The 19427-nt window shown below is 37.5% G+C and overlaps 3 protein-coding genes across 4 annotated transcripts; 1 reads left to right on the top strand and 2 right to left on the bottom strand.

The window, feature by feature from the left end:
* Positions 461–3889, bottom strand: LOC109707186 (putative receptor-like protein kinase At3g47110). The gene is made up of 2 exons (XM_020228307.1): positions 1235–3889; positions 461–1048 (listed from the first exon to the last, which is right to left on the bottom strand). Exons 1-2 carry the CDS (start codon positions 3879–3881, stop codon positions 669–671), a joined length of 3027 nt encoding a protein of 1008 aa, XP_020083896.1. The 5' UTR covers positions 3882–3889; the 3' UTR covers positions 461–668.
* Positions 9596–15514, top strand: LOC109707016 (probable methyltransferase PMT17). 2 transcript variants are annotated; one of them, XM_020228055.1, is made up of 6 exons: positions 9596–9847; positions 11165–11909; positions 12333–12543; positions 13112–13409; positions 13895–14362; positions 14874–15099. In XM_020228055.1, the coding sequence occupies exons 2-6, from the start codon at positions 11178–11180 to the stop codon at positions 15097–15099; spliced, it is 1935 nt and encodes a 644-aa protein (XP_020083644.1). In that variant the 5' UTR covers positions 9596–9847; positions 11165–11177. The 2 variants fall into 2 exon arrangements, with proteins under 2 accessions (XP_020083644.1, XP_020083645.1); XM_020228056.1 differs by lacking the exon at positions 9596–9847 and having other exon boundaries at positions 11178–11909; positions 14874–15514.
* On the bottom strand, positions 17044–18079 carry LOC109707017 (auxin-responsive protein SAUR32-like). Its single transcript, XM_020228057.1, has one exon. It carries the CDS (start codon positions 17749–17751, stop codon positions 17371–17373), a length of 381 nt encoding a protein of 126 aa, XP_020083646.1. The 5' UTR covers positions 17752–18079; the 3' UTR covers positions 17044–17370.

Raw genomic sequence — 19427 nt, forward strand, 5'->3', positions numbered from 1 at the left:
TCCTCACGCGGTCCGTACCCCTCTCTTCGATCCATTTGCCCACGCTGAGCGGGCGCAGCGCAGGGGGCGGGCACGGGCGCCGGCGGCGGGTCGCACGCACTTCTCTCTCTCTCTTTTTTTCCAGCGCGGGCGCAGCGCAGGTCCGGGCGGGAGCGGGCGCGGGTCGCGGGCACGTGGCAGCACCGGCGCGCGAGGGGCGCGAGCAGGCGCCCGGCGCGGGTCACGAGCAGTGGCAGCACGGGCGGGCGTGGGCGCGCGAGGGCCGCGAGCGAGCGCCATGCGCGGGTCGCGCGCACAAGGCAGCGTGGGCAGGCGCGGCGCGAGCGGGCGGCTTGAGCGTGCGCGGGCGCGGGCGCAGCTCTCTCTCTCCCCCGCTCTCTCTCTCTATTTTTATTATATTTTTTAATTTTAAAATTTTAATAATGATATATATTGATTGATTAAAATACTGTTGATCCACCGAGAAACGCGGGTCCTAAACTATTATATATTTTGACGTCAAGCAAACAGAACTAATTGTATGGTTCAAAATGTTTAAGCTTAAATTAGTTATTACAATTAACTTTTACACCATCATTATACTGTGTGAAACTATTGAAATGTATGAGGGAGTGAGATTTATATAACACATTTGTTGTGCATCTAAGCACCAATATATAGATTTGTTCCTAAACTACAATCTGAGGCTTCTTCACTAGAGCTTCTTTGATGGACTCCAAGTGATGCAGCACATCACGCATGCTACTGCGAGTTTCCGGCGATTCGAGGACGCAACACAACGCAATCTGAATCATTGAGACCAAGCACATAAGCTGTTTCTCTGGGCTTATGGTGCAGGCTCCAGATCTTATTACGTTTGTGACGTCGAGTTCAGTGTCGATGACCTCTGAGGTTCGATTGGGGAATGCGGCTCGGACCCATTTCTCTAAACTCAGGCCCCCGACAAAGCTCTCGTCAGTCGGGCTCTTCCCGGTCACTAACTCCAGTAGCATCACTCCGTAGCTGTAAACATCTCCTTGGGTTGACGGTTTCCCGCCAAATCCATACTCTGAGTGCCATTTAAGTGAACATCTTGTTACAACAAATTACTAAGGGGTGGTTTGATTATATGTAATTAAAACTATAATATAGTTGAAGATGAATGCTGTTACAAATATATACAGTTACAATTATAGTACAGTTATAACAACATGCGACCAAACTTATGCCGTATAAGATTGAGGAAAGAGAATACCTGGTGGTATGTAACCTATTGAGCCTTTGATCCTCTGAGTACTAGTTACAGAATCCTGTACACTAGCCTCGTTAAGTAGCAACCTAGCCAATCCAAAATCCGCGACCTTCGCGCACATTCCCGCGTCCAGCAACACATTGCTCGGCTTCAGATCACAGTGCACCACCGACGGCTCGCAATCACTGTGCAGGTAATCCACCGCGCCCGCCACGTCTATCGCGATCTCCAACCTCGCCACCACACTCAGCCCCGCGCCGTCTTCGCGCCTCTTCCTCCCTCTGATCCAGTCCTCCAAACTCCCGTTGCTCATGAACTCATACACCAATGCTCGGAAATCATTGTTGGCGAAGTCCAAGCTCGAGCACAGTGTGACCAGCTTCACTAGATTGCGGTGCCTGACATTTCTCAGAGCCTCGCATTCGGCTACGAAGCTCTTTGAAGCCCCGCTGGTCGCGAGATTCAGAACTTTGATGGCTACTTCCATGCCATCTCTCAATATTCCTTTGTACACCGAACCGAAGCTACCGGCGCCAACGCAATTGTTAGGATCAAAGCCTTCGGTTGCTTTGTAGAGCTCTGCGTATGAAACCATTCTATGCTGCCCTTTCATCGCGCTCGCCACATCAGCGACCTTTTTCTCTCTCACTCTCCTTTTCAGGAATAGGATCAAACCAACACCGGCTATTAAAAGACACGACAAGAATAAGGCTAATGTTATGATGACGACGGTGTGCACCGCCATCTTTCTTCGATGAGAGGGAGAGAAGCCATCACATGAAGAGAGGCCGAAGCAAAGATTAGGATTGTCTTCAAGATAAACAGCGGAGCGGTTTCGAAAAACGCCTTCTTTTGGTACATTTCCGTCAAGATCGTTGAAGGAGAGGTTCAAAAGCTGAAGCGCTTGAAGCTTCTCGAGACTTTGCGGAATCGAACCAACAAGCCTATTGGAGGAGAGATCTAAACTCTGCAACCCTTTCAGGTTTCCTAGTGAGTTAGGGATTAACCCCAATAGCGAGTTATTCGACATGGACAGAACTTGCAGGCTCTTGCATTGCCCCACGGAATCCGTAATGTTTCCGGACAGCAAATTGTTCGAGAGATCGAGCACAATGAGATTCCCCAACATCCCAATATCTTGCGGCAAATGCCCGGTCAACGAGTTATGCGAGAGGTTAAGAAGAGAGGTGAGGCTTGTGAGAGTAAAGACGCCGTTGGGTATTGCCTCTTCGAGGTGGTTGCTTGATAGATCCAAAGATAGCAGCAGTTGGAACTCGCTAAACGAATCCGGAATCCGGCCCACAAGTTCATTTTCGTACATTTCGAGTTGAGTTATCAAGCTCAGGTTTCCGAGAGAAGCAGGAATTTCCCCGGAAAGTCGGTTTCCGGCCAAGCCCAACATCCTCAGCTGCTTGAGCTGCCCTATTTCTGGCGGAATTTCGCCCGAAATCAAGTTGTGGCTCATGTTTAGCAAGGTCAGACTAGTAAGCCGGCCTATTGAAGCTGGAATTTTTCCGCTTATTCGGTTTCCTCCCATGTACAATTTTGAGAGGCCAGCCGAGAGGTCTCCGATGGACTCGGGGATTGTACCACTCAAAAGATTTTCGTCAATAGCGAGGTATCGAAGCACCGTGCTATTGGTTAAGGAGGCGACGAAATCTAGTGTATCGACTATTCGATTGAATCCGATGTTGTACATGGTTAGATCATGAAGCTTGTCTAGTCCGGGCGGGACCGACCCGACGAGATAGTTGTGTGACATTCTTATGCTTTTGATCTTTGTTAGATTGTGAAGCGAAGGTGGGATTGTACCGGTGAACTGATTAAAGCAGTTGTGGAAGGCTAATAGTTTGGGGAGCCGAAAGCCGATGTCGCTCGGGACTTCGCCGTACAAGTCATTTGATGCCAAAGCGAACGAGACGAGTGACGAGAGATTGTATAAGGACGGTGGAACGGTACCGGTGAGATTGTTTATCGATAGTTGTAGTTGTTGTAATGTTTTTAGATGGCCTAACTCGCGGGGAATCGGGCCGCTAAGAGTATTGGTACCGAGATTCAGTGTGTTGAGAGATGACAAGTTTCCGATGGATGTCGGGATCGGTCCGGTGAGCTGGTTTTGAGCTAGATTCAGCACTTGGAGCTTCGAGAGCATCCATAGTGTTGTCGGTATCGTACCGGATATCGTATTCACCGATAGATCGACAGCTTTAAGATTCACGCAGGCGGATAAGTTCGGAGGGATCGTACCTTGGAGGTGGTTCGAGCTCGAGTTCAACACCCGCAACCGAGTTAGAGAGCCGATTTGGCCCGGGATCGGACCGGTGAAGTGGTTGTCCTGCAGATAGAGAAACCTGAGAGAGGATAGATTGGCGATGTGTGGGCTGATCGAACCGGTTAGCTCGAGGCCATGCAGATCCAAAGTGGACACTCGATCGCGGCGGTCACATCGAACCCCGGCCCATCGGCAAATAGGGGAGGTGTTGTTCCATGAAGAGAGGGTGTTGGTGGGATCACTAGTTATCATAGACCTAAATGAGAGCAAAGCTTCTTTATCATTGAGACTATCTAAGGAAGAACATGTAGTAAAAAGAAGAGAAGCAAACGCTAGAGTAGTGAGTAGTGAAAGTGTAGAGGAGAAACACATTGTCATTTGATAGAAATGAGAAAAAATTTAGTAGTTGTAGAGATCTATACAGGGGTCTATATATATGATTTTTTTTAAAGGGTTTTGCGTATGATCAGAAGACGTGTTCTTGTACAATTGCGTCAGGACTTAGAACTACGATTTTTGACTTGGAAATATTGGAGGTCTCCGAGCTTGAAAAGTATGGCAATTAGGAAGAAAATATGTAAAAAGGTGTTCACTCATTTTCAAAGAACATATCACGAATTTAAGCGTGTGGCGCGGAATTATGCTAGAAACTTATTAATACGGTACGATACTGTGTGCATCGGATCGTGCCGATATACATCGATCACAACAAAAATATATGTGCCGACATATAATGGTATGAAATATTTATTTTCTTTAGCAACAAAATATTTTAACTATTTATTATAATTTTTTATTAAATTTTTTAAAATTTGTTGAGAAAATTACTTACGAGTTATACCATCGATACAGAGATTATATCATATAGACATCTTGTTGACACGATACCGTACGGTGGATATGACCTGTACCGATGGATATTTAAATCCTCGAAACATTCTTAGAAAAAGAACTAATAGTAGTTAGGATATAGTGGAATAATTTCTGTTCCACAATTATCCTCTTGGTAAATATTTTTCAAGGGTTTATAATATCACCAATGTCCTTTTAAAATTTTAAAAATTATATCAAATTGTCCCTCCTGATAATGTTTCATCAAAAGTAATTTTGAACCTACGAGTCTCATAGAGTGGGGGCACGGTTTCTATACAACCTGTGCGCAGCACATAGGACGAGCTCGGTGTTTACCAGCAGCAAGATACATTCAAAATATTGCTAATACTAGTGTAATGGCCCGCACTTTGCGGCGGGAGCTAATAACACAAAAAGATAATAAGATAATTATCTTATTATATTTATTTATTAAAAAATATTATAAAATATTTATTTATTAAGAAATATAGAGATACATATAACATTCACATTATATAAGATAACTAAATACATAATACATATAATCTAATATGATATAATGTCATTTATAATGCAAATATAATTGGTAAAACAATTTTCAGATTATAGCCTATCTGTTTCATTTGATTTCTTGCGGGTGTTAATCTTGCCTAGCTTTTCTCTAGTATTCGAACTGCATAAGTATGAACAAGTTGGTTTATCATTGAGTCTGAGTGCATTGCAAGTATAGAGACTCATTGATATTTTTTTATTTATCTGGTCAAGTCAGCTCTCGGCATATATCATATTGGTTTTTAGAGTTTAAGTTCATCTCCGAATTCAAGTATGTCACGGCTGTTGCAAACTTGATATTCAATTTTCATACCGGTTATGCCGATCCAAAGTTTTTTTCAGATGAGATCGCTCTACAATTTACGGCAGATATTCACTTGGGTGCGCTTCTAACCTCCCCGAGTATGTAAACTGACTCTTCACATTCTGCAGGAAGAGAAGAGAAAAAAAAAATGAAATGCCAACTGTGGCAAAAAAATTAGAAGACACAATATAAAATATTCATAGTAACGAAAACTTTAGATTTAGAAAAAAATAGGCGATGCAACTTTATGACGGAACAACATTTTTTGACGAACTCTTTTTCTTCACCAAAATCAAAACAAATTTAGCGAAAAATTTCATCTGAAAAAACTAAAATGTAAAGCAGCCTGGCAATATTAAAGCAGCGTAAAATAATTAGAATAACTAGAACTTCAAATTTAAAAAAAACAGGTGACGCGGTTTCACAACAGAGCGTCGTTTTTCGATGAAGTCTTTTACTACATAAAATCAAAACAAATTTAGTGAAAAATTTTTTCCGAAAGGAAATAAAATTTAAGCAACTCGGTAATGGAAAAAACAGTATAAAATAATTAGGAAAGAAGAGGGAAAAAAAGACAGCAAACAAATGTTCTGTTTCTCTTAACCACCATATTTCTGCTTCACTCTCTTTTTTTTTTTCCTTCCTGAATTTCTTTGTGTGTGTGTGTCTTGGGTTACGAAAAAATATAGAGAGAGAGGAAAGAGAGAGAGAGGAGAGTTGACAATTTTAATTGGAGAGCAAATACATGCCCCCTGGACAAGAGGCTATGTGAGCCCATGTGTGTGTATGTTGGGATAGAAATAAATATAGAGAGAGAGGGAAGAGAGAGGAGATATAAAATAAGCAAGTACATGGCCTATGGATATAGAGTTCGTATGGGACCATGTGAAAAGAAAGAGAGGCCATGTGAAAACTCATATGAAAAAATGACGACGTGGCGGAGGGACGTCGTTTGGTTTCTCCTTTAGTATAAAGTTTAATTGATAACCTATTTTACTACGTCATGAACGTGTTTATTAGCTTTAATGCCTCATTTCGATTTTACTAGTATACTCTTGGATAAGTCTTTATAACTTACATGTTTGACAAATTACATAACTCACCAAACTTTCTTAATGAGATCTTAGTAAAGAACTTTTTGAGCTCAAAAAAAATATTAAATTTATTTTTTTAATTTACACTTGCTTAATTCTAATTTTTTTAATTGTATCATGCCGTTCAAATAACTTAAGAATTTTGTTAAATCTAATAGTAATTTAGTTGGAATTTATTTTTTTAAATTTTTGTTAATAAAATAATAACAACCAATGACTAATATTTAGTAGAGCTATTAAATTTAGCATACTATTTTATTTAGTTAAATAAATTAGCTTATCAAAAATAATTAGAAAATTAAAAATGTATAAATAAAATATTTAAAGTTAGAAGGATTTATTTTAAAATGCACTATAATTAAGAGATTCTTAGTATATTTTCACCTATAAAATACATAAGAAGAGAGAGAGCTCCATATTAGCACTATTACGAATTATAGGCTTATATTTAAAAATTAACTAAAATTTATAAGCTAGAATTATATAGTAAATACTGAAAAGTTTTTTTTTTTTTGAGAGAGATAGGTAGCACGCTACTCGCTTTGTTTATTTTATTTAGAAATAAACTTAGCTGGAAGTATAAATAAATTAGAATTCAAACTTAAAATCTCGGGTATCAATTATCAAGCTCTTTACCACTCGCTTTAGAAACGAACGGTGTAAATACTGAAAAGTTGAGAGGGGTTGTGACCCCGTTGGGTCTATACATGGCTCGGTCGCTGTGCTAGTGGGAAACGGTTGACCCCTAATATTCGGGTATACGTTGAATCTGAGTAAACGTCGGTGTACCGTGGAGGACCTGCTAACGAAAGTCATCATCCGTTGCGAAAACGATCGTGACCATTTTATTTTTGGAGCCACCACAGCATTAAATCGTAGAATCACTCACGCTGCGATCAATAGCAGCACAGTACCTGCCCTGTTTCATTCACTGGAATTTCTCCGAGTCAAAGCATGCGAGGGTGGAGTTTTGTTTGCTGCGGGACAACAACTCTCACATCATCAGATTGGCCATATTGCGGAAAAAGTTTAGAATGTAATGATTATATTACTGATATAGAATTTTCACTAATTATATTGTCTTTTTTAGATTCATCCATCTAGCCATATTATTAGAAAAATATTTTTGCTATATTTTTCTCTTAAAAAAAGTTATAATTGGTTGATTATTGATGATATAGTGTAAGTATTACATAGTAGACTTCGTCCTTAATTACTGATGATTGAGTGCAATTATGTCAGTATCTTAAAACTTTAAATTTAGGGTAAACTTCAAATTGTCTCTCCCATAGGTTTATTATTATTATTTTTACCACTCCGTCGTACAAAAAATTTTACTTTGCCCTTCCATTGGTTTATGTTATTTTAAATTGTCATCTTGTAATTTAAAAAATTGCACTTTGCCCTCACGTGATTTAGTGTAGTTTTCACTTTGCAACCTTGTGATCTTTTTTACTTTATAAGCCTATTTCATGTAGAATGTTTCGGTAAAATAAAATTTAAAACCTTTGAGCCAAAGTGAAAATTTTTTGAACCACAGGGTGGTTAGTAAACGAGCTAAACCACGGAGGAGCAATTTAAAGTTTACCCTTTCACCTATTTTAGATTATGAAGTCGGAATAAGATTTATTGATTCTGATAGTTATTGTTTATTTAATAGTGTTGGGAATTCGGTACTCGCGTCGGTACCGGATCTTGAGAATCCGCAACCTGTTTCGATATCGACTGCTGTGGATTCGGTACCGATTGTTGGGGTTCCGCAACGGAAGCGTCGAATTGAGTTTTTACCATAAATCCGTCTTCTCAGTAAAAGTTGATACAATCACAAAAAAGAGAAAAACTAAAACAAAAAATATACGGGTAAAATAAGATTCATTAAATAAAAAGAAATTACATCTGATTTCTCTTCTGCAATAAAGTAGCTACAACTCAAGTCCTTTTTCTGAATCTTTTCTACTTTTCTCTCGTTTTTTATAAACCTAAAAGACAACCCTTCATATGCACCTATACACTAGATTCACTCAACTCACTAACTCTCTCTCGCCTCTCTCCTCTCTTAATTTGAGAGCAATTAATTAACTAGCCATACGGTCCTTATTTGACATGAAAATTTTATTGTGTAATTGAAGGCAGGAGATTAAGGATAACATATTTCACATGTGATATGATTTATCTTATTTGCAAAAAAAAAAAATTGAAAACTGAATTTGATATCTATTATATATATTTAATCACACTTTTCATCTACCAAAAACTATATTCTTCTTAAGTTAATAAAAAAAAATACCGAACAAAATCATGCATCCAAACAAGGCCTAAACATAAGTTTCAAATTTATTCCTCCAAAAATTCTGAAGGTACTAAATATACTCTTACTGTTAGTATCCTTTAGAAAAATATAGTTAACAATAGAAAAAATACTTAACCTTAGATAGTGAGGGAGGTAAATTGATCTTTTTACACGTCTGATATTATACCTTTTTCTCTTAATTAAAACCGTAGTTCGATCAAAATTCTAGCAATGAAAATTCTTCTTCCTCTTTTTCTCTCTCTCTCCTTCATGCTAGTTTCAAATTCATAAATATGGTTTTCTAATTCTCTTTCATCTACTACATTGTCGCTTCACCGTGTCAAACGTCAGAGAATTAATAATTGATATGTAAAAAAGAAAAGAAGTGAGAGAAGAGTTAGAGATTGAAGAGTTTGTAACATGGTAGATTGCGTAAGTTTTTACAAAGGAAAAAAATGACTATTGAGAATTTTTTTTGGAAGGACATTTTTGCACGATTCTAAGACCTTTGGAAGGATATATTTTGAATAGCAAAAATAATATTTTATTTATCTTATTTAAAAAAATAAATAATTAGTTAACGATAACAAACAAGAGAAACAAATATAAGCATCACTGAACTTTTGAAGGGATAAATCTGCAAACTTAAATTTTATAGGGATATATCAACTATTCGATATGTTTACATGTAGCTGTATGAAATTATCCCTTCTAATTAAATAATATCCATTTCCATGCTTTTCATTTTCATGTAAATAAATGAATCGTTGGATACTATTAACAAAATCATATGCAATCTTTTAATTTATTAATTAACTCTAAATCAGTGATAGCACCTAAATTCAGAGCATTAGAGGTTGGTTTATCTCCACGTTATCCTCATTCCGCGACTTTTGTAGAGCTTCTCCTTAGACCAATTCCCCACCAACCACTGTAGCCAATCAAATTTTTCAAAAAATAAAATCAGGAAATAAGAAAGAAAATTAAGCAACATCACAAAGGAGAAAAGAAAAGAAAAAAAAAGAAGGAGAAAACATATGAAAAAATAATAAATAAATGTGTCGCGCAAATCCAATAGAGTTTTAGCGAAACAAGAACAAATATGATCAGAGTTTAATCCCCCCGTCTTTTGTTAAGAACAAGTAATGCATGATAAGATAGCGATTTAAGTGCAAGAAAGTTAAAAAAATAAAGATTAAAAAAAATATTGAAGTAAAAGAGAAGTAGAAAGGTGGGAAAGCAACTGGTTCAGGTATGTTTTACATTTCTTTGTCCTGTTTCCTAATTAAGTATTTTACCTTTTTTTTTTTTGTTTATTGTAAACAAGAGAACTTCCCACTAACTTTTTTTTAATCTTTTTTTTTTAATTTATTGTTTAAAGAAGATAGATTTCAGGGTGTCTTTATTTTTTTAATGGAGCTGGGAGTAAATTTAGTTGCAACTTGTGATTTATAAAAACCATTTCAACTCATCAACTGGTAGTTGATCTATATTGAGTCCTTCCTATTCATATTCTTAACCTCAAAAAAAAAAAAAGGAGAGACTCTAAATTGTGTTAGTTATTTTTCTAAATTGCGTTAGTTAAAAGTTTCTTATGATTGACAATTTTGCCAACTATCAATTATTAATGATTAATAAAATTTAAAATTTTGTTAGTCAAATAAGTGTTTAAAGCAGATAAATTTGCATGCATGCTTAGATTTAGTTTGATATTCTTATCTTTTTATTTCTTTTTTTCAAATGAAACTTAGTGGATTGCCCGTGATTTTTGCATCCAAAATATTTATTTGGCTATAAAAAGTAATTTTTTTTTTGCTTTTAAAGATAATTGTTTTTAAAAAAACTATCATTGATTATTTAATTAGAAAGCTAAGATAACTAGTAATGATACAATAAAATGTTGTTCTGCCGATATATTAAACTATATAAAATTAGTATTTAAAAATTGTAAAAAAAAATAATAATACGAAGCGAAATCTTATTTTATAAGGTAACTTTAAATACCACACATGTGGTTTCGCACTTTCTCACTTTAGTACCCTGTTTAAATGTATCAATTTAATACGTTTCATTTTTCTCTTTTCTCATCAGCTCATCGATTAATATTTCGTTAAATTATGTACAAAAAAAGTCCGATACCCTATCTAGGTTTATCAAATATTTATTTTACTATATTTTTGTTTTAACTTTGTCACTGATTTAACGAAAAAATTTAGTAGAGAAAATAATAAAAAAAAAAAAAATAAAATCATGGATACTAAATTGATGCACTTTAAATTATAAAGTACTAAAATAAAAAAAAATATAAAACTATAGAAATTGTGTTTGAAGTTTTTTCTATTTTATAAAAAAAAGTCGACATAACTAAATTTACCACTTTGACCATTTTTACTCTTTGAATTATATTTTTTTAATCAACTGTTACGGAAATTTTAGAGGACTCAAAATTCAAAAAAGCTTATAAGTACTAATGATAATTTTTAGTGCTATTAGAAACATTCGGGCACAACTCTCATGAAAATAATAATTTAAAAAATTGAAATGAGTAATTCTATTTGAGTATGTACAGGCACAACAGCAAAATGGCAAAAGAGTACCCCGACTCCCCCAAAATTCACCAACCCTCGGAATCGAAGAAGCAGAGCTTAACCCACATCCTCGGCACCAGCGCCCTCTGCATCCTCTTCTACATCCTCGGCGCGTACCAAAACGCCGGTGTCCCAAACCTTAACCCTAATCCTAACCCTAACCTCTCCAAGCTCGGCTGCAGCGACGCTGCCTCCTCCCTCCCCCCGTCCACCTCCACCGCGCCCTCATGGGGCGGCGCCGCGCTCGACTTCGAGGGGCACCACCGCGCGAGCGCCGCCGACGCCTCCTCCGCCGCCGGCGCGGCGGCGGCGGGGGCCGCGGCGGAGGCGTTCCCGCCGTGCGCGCTCAACTTCAGCGAGTACACGCCGTGCCAGGACGCGCCGCGGGGGCGGCGCTTCGAGCGCGCCATGCTCGTGTACCGCGAGCGCCATTGCCCCGCCGCGGACGAGCTCGTGCGGTGCCTCGTCCCGGCGCCGTCCGGGTACAAGGCGCCGTTCAAGTGGCCGATGAGCAGGGACTACGCTTGGTACGGTAACATCCCCCACAAGGAGCTCAGCATAGAGAAGGCCGTTCAGAATTGGATCCGGGTTGAGGGCGATCGGTTTCGCTTCCCCGGCGGCGGGACGATGTTCCCCCGCGGCGCCAATGCCTACATTGACGATATCAATGCGCTCGTGCCGTTGACGGATGGGAGTATTCGAACTGCGCTCGATACGGGTTGCGGTGTAAGAATTATTTCTATCCCTTTTTTTTTCTACTTTGTTTGATCTTTTATGGTCCGATAATATTGAGTACTTGAACTTTGAAAACTCTGATCGATTATCGAACCTTCATTGTTTTCAATCGTAGAATTCGAAAATTTGCGTCAAGCTACTATCAGTGTCCACTGTTTCTGTAAATAGTCGAAGTATATTGTGTTAGATTGTGTAATATTTCGTCAAAATAGTTGCAAGTGAAGTTGTAATAGAAATGTGCTTAAATCTAAAATTAGAATTGTTTTAGTTTAGGTACCAATTTCAAAATGTGTTATTGTTCGGGCATTGAAATTGGCTTATAGTTTCTAGGTAGGGTCTGTAGGTTTGTGTCAATATGATCTCGTTGAATTGGTTAATGGATTTTCTGAGGTGATTTCCTTTATTTGTGCGTAGGTTGCGAGTTGGGGTGCCTATCTTCTGAACAGGGACATTGTAACAATGTCTTTCGCGCCAAGGGACACGCATGAGGCACAAGTACAGTTTGCTTTGGAGCGTGGAGTTCCCGCCATGCTTGGAGTGATGGCGACACAAAGGATCCCGTATCCAGCAAGGGCCTTCGATATGGCTCATTGCTCGCGCTGTCTAATCCCTTGGTATGCTTATGGTAAGCAAACAATACCAACGCTATCAGAATCTAATGCTTTGCTGATTTGAAATTGGCTGCATTAATCACAACCAACTAAATATCCACTATTCTGCTACGTCCCATGTGGTTTTTGTTCCAGATATGCCAGCGATTAATTAGCAGAAGGGTGTGGTATTGCTCGAGTGCGCTCTAATATCTCTTGATTCGGATGGGGACATTTTATCTCCTTCTGGTTGTTATTCTAGTTGCCTGTTAAAATGCCATGAGAATTAGGCTCATGACAATCATATAGCAGCTTTAACGAGCCATGTGATTATTCCATGCTTGTATTAACCCCATTGACAATAGCTACCAACAAGCATACCAACCATCGACATGTAGTGATACAACTCAAACAATGTAGTGAAGTAAAATTGGGCTATACCAGAAGGTCTTTTTAAGTTTAATCTTAATTAGCATTTGCTTTTTTGGGTTTTTTTTTTTTAATTTTTCACTGCTTCTAGTATCTTGGGGGGATAGTTTGAAAGCTTGGAATGGTATCATATTGCATAGTGCACTAATGTTCTTTTTTTTTTCCTGTCTACAGATGGTCTTTATCTGACGGAAGTTGATAGAGTTTTACGACCGGGAGGCTACTGGATCCTCTCAGGCCCTCCAATCAACTGGAAGAAGTATTACATTGGTTGGGAGAGAACAAAAGAAGATCTCAAGGAAGAGCAAGATAAGATTGAAGATGTTGCAAAGCGTTTATGCTGGAAGAAAGTGATTGAGAAGGAGGATCTTGCAATTTGGCAAAAGCCATTCAACCACATGGAGTGCATTACGAGCAGAAACATCTACAAGACCCCACACATTTGCAAGAATGAAAATGCTGATGCTGCCTGGTATGAAAACTATTGCATGTAACTAAAGAACAATTTTAATAAAATTTGAAGGTAAAAACATACCGAGACAATTCAACTTTTAAAATTCTAGTTTTACTATCTAACCTTATAATTGATTTGACTTTAAAGTGTCTCTCTGCCAGAACATCATGGTACTTTTTAACCTTTTTTTTACAGTATTTCCTGTAACCTGGCGGAATACTCTGTACTGGACGTAATATTCTAAAGTTTTTTCTTAGAAACTATCAAAGTATTAAAAAAAACTTGGGAGTTTTCTGAAACTAAATTAGCTGTAATAACTTAGGTACCAGAATCATAAGTTTAAATGTCATGTAGCTACTGTAAGATTTTCTATTCTTAAATGATTTCTTTACATTTTGAACTTAAATTGAAAGAAATTTCATTGTTCCTTCATAAACTGTTATGAATAATTAACAAAAAATCAACAAACTACTTACCTATTTATGGTTTTATGGTGTCTGCAGGTACAAGAAAATGGAGGCCTGCATAACCCCATTACCCGAAGTGAACAATGAGGAAGAAGTTGCTGGCGGAGAATTAGCAAAATGGCCTGATAGGGCATTTTCTGTCCCACCAAGAATAAGGCGCAATTCAATCCCTGGAATAAATGTAAAATTTTTTGAAGAAGATAACAAGATGTGGAGTCAGAGGTTGGCGCTCTACAAGCAGGTCATTCCACCTTTGTCTCAAGGGCGATACAGGAATGTGATAGACATGAATGCCAACTTAGGTGGGTTCGCTGCGGCTATGATGAATTATCCTGTTTGGGTAATGAATGTGGTTCCTGCAAATTCGGAGCATGACACACTTGGTGTTATCTACGAGCGTGGATTCATTGGCACATACCAGGACTGGTGCGAAGCATTCTCAACATATCCTAGGACTTATGATCTCATTCATGCTGATGGGGTGTTTAGCATTTATCAGGACAGGTAAAATAAAGGGTCAATTATTATTTTTGCTGTAGCTTCTGTTTGTAGTTTAAATTTCATAACTAGCTCAGAAAATGATGCTTCTGATTAGCCTTGAAGAGGAAGATGAACTGCAACTTAACCATAGTAGTAGTTTTCCAGAACATTTGTAAGCTGTTTTCTGATTATCCTGCTGAATTTCATAATACCTTTTCAGAATATATACTACACAAAAAGGCTTTAAGTTCTCTCAGTTTTTTTGTAAGCACTATTGGAAATCCGTTTACAATTTTACACTTAATTGGGATACACCTGTGGTGCTGATAATCTTAAACTTATTGCAAACCCTGAAAAGTTGAAGACTACAGGTAACAGTGGATTCTCATTTTTACTTTTTTTTTTTTGTATGTAGTGCTGATTTTCACTTCCGTAATCCAGAGAAAGAACCAGAGATGCATGAAACTATATATGTTTTTATGGCATTAACAAGTTGGATTAGTACATTGAACTGCATAATATTTTGTGACCGCAGGTGTGACATAACATACATTCTCTTGGAGATGGATAGGCTATTGAGGCCCGAGGGAACAGCAATAATTCGTGACACAGTAGAGGTCCTCACAAAAGTTCAGGCAATAACAGATGGGATGAGATGGAAGAGTCGGATCTTCGACCACGAAAGTGGACCCTTCAATCCCGAGAAGATCCTTGTGGCATCTAAGACTTACTGGACTGGTGAGCCCTCCACAGAACAGTAGCAAGTATTTTACTTACTATTATTATATATCCACTGCTAAGTTGGCTTACTAGTTACTATCCCCTTTTTCTCTCTTGCCCTTTTTCTAGCTTATTTTAATACTACTTTTGAAGCATCTGATTCTTTTGACACCCTGTAGAAATAAAGGTTTTATTAGAAGGCTTGTGTGAGATAGGTTGGTGACAGAGAAATTTGCAGAGAAAGTGTAGTGTTGCTTTCCCCACTGTCAACAATTTAGTGGGGTTTAGTAAGGTGATGTACAATTGCTGTCGCATTAATGCAAGTTAATTTGTACTATTATTTGTATTATTTTCACCAATTATGTGTAAAATTATCTTCTTTTTTTTTCCTGTACTTACTTGATTGCCAACTCTTGGTGATTTTAATATAGAGGCAATCAATATATGTCGATCAAACTATGAAAAACTAAACCAATCATCAGCAACCATCTTAGTACACCAAGATTGACTCATCAGTAATATTTTGAATTATATTCTCATGTAGCATTTGGTTAATAACTCGTCTGTTTACCTGATGAGGGTATATTCGCTTGGCCACACTGCAGGTCCAGGCAACAATTTCCGCAGATTAGAGTGTTTATTACATCTATTGCTGCAACCTTCTAATCCTATATTTATCATTCGTTGTTGATAACTTCATAGAATCATTATCTTATACGCTTTTTATCATTATGACTCATCTAATTGATAAATTTCACTGACCAATTATTATTTGATTTACTATTACTCTTTATGTGTTTTCTCAGCACTGTTTTTTCCTTTGTTTTTGTCTTTTCTCTTCCCCTCATCATCTTCTTCTCTCACACGTAAGGAATAGAGTGATCAACCAGCCAAGCCGTTGAAAACTTATTTTCTATTGGTAAGTATGCACAGAGACGCTTGCCAACTACCACAGGTTTCTTGTAAAAGGATAAGTTTATTTTTGTGATTAGTACTCTTTTTCTCTGTTCTGATTTTCTGATTTTGCGTTCCTCCCTCGGCTAAGTTGCAATTTTATCCCAGAGTACTTTTTTAGATTATTTTGAATCAAATTAATCTTCAAATAGTCTGAGTACTAAAGTTTTGTTTGGGATTTGCGGGGAGATTGTTTTACGTGTAATGAGAAAGTACGATAGGATAATATTTTATTTTTGTGATTAGTACGTTTCGTATAATATGATGAGTCAGTTACGATATATTTTCTATGGTCCTACCGAAGGACGTAGAAGCATATTTTAATACCAAATTAAGCCTAAGTGTGTACTTGGCCCTTGCTAAAAATGTCTTGTCTATTAGGATAAGTTCTCCTATAATTAGTTTTAGTTTAGACATTATTTTTTAATCAAAGTTTACGGCATAGTATATACAGCCAGTAACCTTTTCAAAGTGAGATAAATCATCTCATAATAATTATATTAAAAAAATAGAATAAGTTTCAAATTGTCTTTATGGTTAGCTCATTTTATTTAGTCACCATATGGCAGTTCAAAAAATTGCCCTTTACTATATGTTCTATTCTGTAATTTTTTTTAAAATTTTTTATTTTTCTATCTTAATCTATATAAATTTTTGTGATAAATTAAAAATTAAATTACAAAAAAGTAAAATTTTTTGAGCCATAGAATGACAATATAAAAATAAACTAAATCAGACAATTTAAAGTTTACCCTAAAAATTATAACAACAAGGATAGTTGTATCCTTGTAGGAGTAAATGTGCAAATCAAAATAAAGAAAAAAAAATATCAACAGATAAGTTGGTCCAAACACATTTTTTTCATAATAAAAAAAATAAAATAAAATATGAATAGATTACTTGTTCCAACATATTTTATAATAAAAAAAATAGCCATTAAAAAAAATAGCCATTTAATTATCCTTGAAGAATTAGATCTATAAATTTAAACAAATAGATCGATGTATAGAATCTCAGAAAATAAAACAAAATAAAAGGAACAATCACATCCTTCCAAGCAATTAATTCATTCGTGTTTTATTCAATTTTTCCCCATAATCTACTATTAAAAGAATATCTCAAAAAATCAATAGGAGCAGCACAACATTTCCATCCTACAGAACTGCATCTTTATTTACACTTCTTCTCGTGTTCTTCTTCGTCATCATCATAATCAAAATCAAAATAAAAAACCTTCCATCTTTCAAATTAAAAGCAACAAAAGGAAAAAAAAAAAAGAAAAGAAAAGAAAAGAAAAGAAAAACTAAAACACCACCCATAAATTAAACTAGCGAGACTCAACCGTACACGACCAATCATCAAGCCCTGAAACACCCAGCAAACCTCGGGAGATGCAGGTGCCCGTGCTGCCCGTGCTGACCGTGCCGGCTACTGTGATGATGGTGATGGTGATGGTGGTGATGATCGCGATGACGATCGCGATCGATCATGCCCTGGACCCGGCAGAAGTAGTCGATGTGACACGGGATTACGATCGCACCCTTCTGCTCGAATCCATACTCTCTTTCCGCTTCATCCAAAAGCTCTGCGAACAATGGATGACTCAGCTGCTCCAGCGACACCACGAACCGCCGCCGCTCCTCCCCCTCCCTCCCCACCCGCACCGCCACGCACCCCTTCGGCGGCATCCCTGCCCTCTCCTCTTGCCTCTGCTGCTGCTGCTGCTGCTGCTGCTGCATCCCCGGACCCAACAACGGATTCGAAAGCCAAGAACGAGCGAAAGAGAAGAAAGAAAAATCAACCTTTAAACAAAAAAAAAAAAAAAAAGAAAAGAGAGAGAATCTCCGAGGTGGTGGTTATGGTTAGACAGAAAAAGGCCAGGGGTCGGAGCTGGAGATGGCGAGGCGGAAGAGGGTGAGGGAGGAGTCGCGGAGCGAGGTTGGAACGTTTGACATGGCTTTTTAGGATTCAGTAGTATAGGAATTGAGTTGTGTAACGAAACAGTGTAGATGTAATTTACAAGATTAAAGCAGATGAAGATGACATATTTATAGTAGGGGGGGTTTGGGTTTTCTCGGGTGTTTTTCAGGGTGGTGGGTATTTGTCCGTTGCTTACATGATAAGTTAGGAGTTATTATTAATAATGTCTTTAATTTGAAATATTATTGTTGTTATTATTGATATTATTTATTATTATTATTATTATTGTATTTTTTGGGTTGAGTTTATACCGGGACGGTACGCAGCTGGAAGAGGCGGTGCCACAATGCAGCTGTAAGTCAATAGAGTAGCGATCTGGGCCTTTTCTTCGTAAGCCCCGCGTATCTCGGAACGTTAATTTTGGAGAAGTACACGTAGGTCCCACCACGGCGCGGCAAGTGTCGGAATAAATAAAAATAATAAATAAATAAATNCGGTCGTTTATTTTGAGGCTACTTTTTTACTAGGCAAAGAAAGTCAAGAAAATTATGAAATTTGATTTTTAAATAGTTCAAACACTGTAAATCATGTCTAATGGAAGCAATCGTCGAATCGGATGTTCCATTATCAAAAATAATTTACAAGCAAGGAAGCCTATGTACTTTCAAGTAACCTAGCTCTTTTTTTATTATCGAAGTGTTTTTTTAAAAAAACTTTTCTGGATTTAGTTTATGCCGATATCCATGTTCTAAAGATAACTAACATGTACAGCGGAAAAGCATCGAAGAAAAAACTTTGATGAAGAGGTTAGGGACCACAGAAGACATGGCTGCAGCCGCTGCTTTTCTTGCGTCGGATGATGCTTCTTACATCACCGCAGAAACCATTGTGGTTGCTGGAGGAATGCCGTCAAGGCTCTAGATTCCCTTGAAACTGTTGACGAATGCATATTGCCTCATATTTTCGCTTCTTCCCTTTTATTTACAAATAAATTGTTTTCCGTTCCCAGTGGTAGATGTGTACACCTCTCCATTATGGTAAAAGTAACTTTCGGATATATTTGTGGATGCAATAAATATTTGTTCTGTATATCTAAGGTTTCATAGTTAAATTATAGATTACCCTACATCTTTTTGGGTGGAATTTGGACGTGGTCCCTATGCTTTCCATAGTTCCGATTTGGTCCCTACTCATTTACTAGAACTGATTAGTCTCTGAACTCAGCAGAAATTTTTTTTTTCTGTGCTATAGTTGGGTTTATTTTCTATGTTAAATCCTCATTTGTTGGTAGTTCATATGGTTTACTCTTGAAAGATGTTGGAGGTTTTTCTTCTTTTCTTTTTTTTTCCCTGAAGAAAATGCAGCTAGGGACAATGGTGAATGAATTAACGTTAAACAATAGATCAAGGAACATATTACAATTTCTCGGTAGTTCAGGGATGATCCATGCATTTTATTTCAATTTTTTATGGTGAAACACCGGTACAATTGATGT

Source organism: Ananas comosus, linkage group 3 (genome assembly GCF_001540865.1).
Source record: "Ananas comosus cultivar F153 linkage group 3, ASM154086v1, whole genome shotgun sequence".
NCBI classification, from domain to species: domain Eukaryota; kingdom Viridiplantae; phylum Streptophyta; class Magnoliopsida; order Poales; family Bromeliaceae; genus Ananas; species Ananas comosus.

What these genes read in the sequence shown, in the direction of transcription:
- LOC109707186 (XM_020228307.1), bottom strand. Translation starts at nt 3,881, where the DNA reads ATGACAATGTGTTTCTCCTCTACACTTTCACTACTCACTACTCTAGCG. An exon ending in AATAGGTTACATACCACCAG is followed by an intron (nt 1,049 to 1,234) that starts GTATTCTCTTTC and finishes AATGGCACTCAG; the next exon opens with AGTATGGATTTGGCGGGAAA.
- LOC109707016 (XM_020228055.1), top strand. Translation starts at nt 11,178, where the DNA reads ATGGCAAAAGAGTACCCCGACTCCCCCAAAATTCACCAACCCTCGGAA. An exon ending in CGCTCGATACGGGTTGCGGT is followed by an intron (nt 11,910 to 12,332) that starts GTAAGAATTATT and finishes ATTTGTGCGTAG; the next exon opens with GTTGCGAGTTGGGGTGCCTA. An exon ending in AATCCCTTGGTATGCTTATG is followed by an intron (nt 12,544 to 13,111) that starts GTAAGCAAACAA and finishes TCCTGTCTACAG; the next exon opens with ATGGTCTTTATCTGACGGAA.
- LOC109707017 (XM_020228057.1), bottom strand. Translation starts at nt 17,751, where the DNA reads ATGCAGCAGCAGCAGCAGCAGCAGCAGCAGAGGCAAGAGGAGAGGGCA.